Source organism: Lipotes vexillifer, unplaced genomic scaffold (genome assembly GCF_000442215.2).
Source record: "Lipotes vexillifer unplaced genomic scaffold, Lipotes_vexillifer_v1.1 scaffold42, whole genome shotgun sequence".
NCBI classification, from domain to species: domain Eukaryota; kingdom Metazoa; phylum Chordata; class Mammalia; order Artiodactyla; family Lipotidae; genus Lipotes; species Lipotes vexillifer.
This window is the reverse complement of record NW_006783436.1, coordinates 171,518-174,315: the sequence shown is the minus strand read 5'-3', so window position 1 is coordinate 174,315 and position 2,798 is coordinate 171,518. Positions and strand designations below refer to the sequence as shown.

Sequence of the window (2,798 nt, the reverse complement as noted above, 5' to 3'; positions counted from 1 at the left end):
TACCCACGCCTGGGCTCAGCTTTTTACCGCGGCGCCTGGCGCCACGCTTGATCCCCCTCGAATAACAGGAATAGAGAAGAATGTCGGGGCCCAATCCCATCGCCCCCCCGCCCCCCCGCCCCCCCCGTTCCTGTCCCCCGCACCACCTTCTACCACTAGCGGTGTCCAGCCTCCTCCCTCGGGAGCGTGCTCGAGGGGCGGAGGCAGACCTTTATTGTCTGGGGAGCACCTGCCAGGTGGCGGGCCGGTCCCCTGATGTGCGCGTGGTGCCCAGCTTCACAAAGCGCGCGGGCAGCGCCACTCTCGTCCGGGAACCGCCTCTGGCAGCCCTACTACATCACAGGAGAGAAGAGGTGGAGAGATGAAGGGGCTCTGCGGTCAGGAGCGGGCGGCGAGGGCCGGTGTGCCCGCTCCCTACCCGCGGGCTCGGTCCCCCGGGATCAGCTCGTCGAAGGAGCAGGGGTCAGACGCCGCAGGCAGGGAGCAAGACCCTGGAGTGGGGGAGGGAGGGAGGGGAGGCGAGGAGGGGCGCGGAGAAGGGGCGTGGCCGGCACGCAGTGGGAGGGCGCTGGAAGGAGGGGCCGCTGCTCGGCGCTCGCAGCTCCGGGGGCCCGGCTTTGCCGCGCTCAGTGCACTTGGGCGAGAGCAGGAACGTGGGACGGAGCTCCGCTCCCAGCGCAGCCACCGCGATGAGAGGCGCTCGCGGCGCCTGGGATTTCCTCTTCGTCCTGGTGCTCCTGCTCCGCGTCCAGACAGGTGGGAGGGCGCTGCGGGCACCCGGACCGCGTCCCCCGGCTCACCCTGTGCCCCCCTAGGGCCCGAAGACGTTGGGGTGTGTCGGGAGAGGTGGTTGCCGGCCCTCTGGTGCCGGGGCATTTCAGCCTCCGGGAAGATTCGGGGCGGCCCTGGGACTCTCCTGCGCCCTGCCCTGCTCACCTGCGCAGGGAGCCCCCTGTCGCTGGTGGTAGGCGCGCTGAGCGGGGGGGTCTTCCGGGAATGGGGGTGGCGAGGGGGCCTTAGGCTGAGCGAGGTGAGGCTGAGGGCAGCGGGTTGCGTGCGAGTTTGGGGATGCTTTTGTGCGGAGGGTGAGCGGGCGCAGAGGCGGGCGGCGAGGTGGTTCGCATGCAGCGCGTTAATCTCCGCCGGGCGAGGCGCGACAGCTGCTTCCTTTTGTTAAAAGTTGTGCGTGTGTGACCGGCGCACCGGAGGACCGGCCCGCAGGTTCTCAGCCGCGCGGAGGGCGAAGTTGGAGGAGAGCCTTTTCTCTGCTCTGCGGCAGCAGCTTTCTAAACCGCGGCGCTCTTTGTGCCCCAGAGCAGGGGACGGACCCGCTGCCTCTTCTGCTCCAGGCGCCATCCTGGACCCGAGTCGAAGACCGCGTTGTTCTCGGGTCCTCCGGTTACGCCGTTTGCACGGGGAGCGTGCCGCGTGCGGCTCTGTGGCCGCGAACCTGGAGGTGCGGCTCCGGAGACAACTTGGGTAGGGCGTGTGGAAAGCAGCCGCTAGGTTGCAGACTTTTTGCTTTTGTAGATTCCGTGCCCGAGGCTCGCCCCTATCTGCCGGGTGCCGTTTCTTTCCTGCAACGCGCCTCGGAGCGGCTGAGGGCTGCGTTTGCTGCCTGCCCCCGGGGGAGACGGGGACCGTGCGCCGGGACACTGCGGTTCCTGACCCCAGCCGCCACCCACGCACGGCCGGAGTACCCGGCCAGGCTGGCAGGGCTCTGCAAGCCCCTCTACACGGTGTCTGCGACCTGTAATCGCAGGTCCCTGTTTTCTTTGGGAATTTTGAGATTCGCAACACCCCCTCTCATATGATATCTCTACAGAAGGGCTGCCTGAGGTGAGGGGTGGGAGATGGAGTGGAACTTTCTGCAAATCTTACTTACATCGTAAAGCTGTTATGAAAATCGGTTATATCTGCGTGGGAACTTGGGTCTTCAGGTGGAGGAGGATTTGCAGGCTCCTGGAAGCCCTCAGATTCCTGCCCCTTCTCTTTTTTTCTGGCCGTCGCTGGTGCGCAAGCGAGTGCAGGTCGCCCGACTAACCCCTGAAGCCCTGCTTTTAACCAGGTCATTTTTTTTTTTTTTTTTTTAACCTTTAAGGCTAACTTGATGATGTAAGGATAGAAAGTGAGTCTGAACTGGAATTCAAGGGCTCCAAAGGAAGCATCGCTGTGAACTATTGTGGGACTCTATCGACTGCTGATCAGTTTTCCCATAAAGTCTTAAGATGCAGCCTTCCCCTTCCCGGTCTTATAAGGCATTGTGAGGGCTTTCCTGTGGGGGAAGAGAGGTAGGAGGGATCATGAATGAGTGTCCGGATTCCCGTGGCGGATTTGACTGCCTAAGCTTCAAATTAGACGTTTGGTCCTTTCCATCTTTGTGCCTTGACATCTTAATTTCAGTGAAGGGGTGTGCCCTGGACCTGTCGGGCACACAAGAAAGGTAGACCACACATACTATTTCCCATTTTTTAAATTAAATGAATCAATTGCTCCCTTATTCCTCATAATTAGCCGGCTCCATCCAACAGATTTTTTTGGCAAAGGGGATTTTAAGGTCTGGCTCCTGGGGGGCAGTGTGGTGTAGTGACAAAGGCTTGTGCTGCCTTTCTGGTTCTCCTTTTCTCAGCTTCTATTGGCTGTGTGCCGTTGTGCCAGTCCCTTAAATTTGTGGGAGCCAGGGGTCCTCAACAGGGCAGCAAGTGGTCTGCACCATGAAGGATCCTTTGGGTCCCAAATTCTCCTCTTCCAGTGTTATGAGCGTAGACTCTACACTCCTTCTGAACTCTTTCTCTGAA

The 2,798-nt window shown here is 61.0% G+C and overlaps 1 protein-coding gene across 3 annotated transcripts in view; it reads left to right on the top strand.

Annotated features, from left to right (window-relative positions):
- The first annotated feature begins 593 nt into the window (after positions 1-593).
- The window catches only part of KIT (KIT proto-oncogene, receptor tyrosine kinase), a 91,068-nt gene continuing 88,863 nt past the window's right edge, over positions 594-2,798 (top strand). The window contains exon 1 of one of the 3 annotated variants that reach the window (XM_007456073.1): positions 594-756. In XM_007456073.1, coding sequence (XP_007456135.1) covers positions 690-756 — 67 coding nt within the window. In that variant the 5' untranslated portion in view covers positions 594-689. The remainder of the gene's footprint in view (positions 757-2,798) is intronic. The other 2 variants (XM_007456075.1, XM_007456074.1) reach the window with 2 other exon arrangements.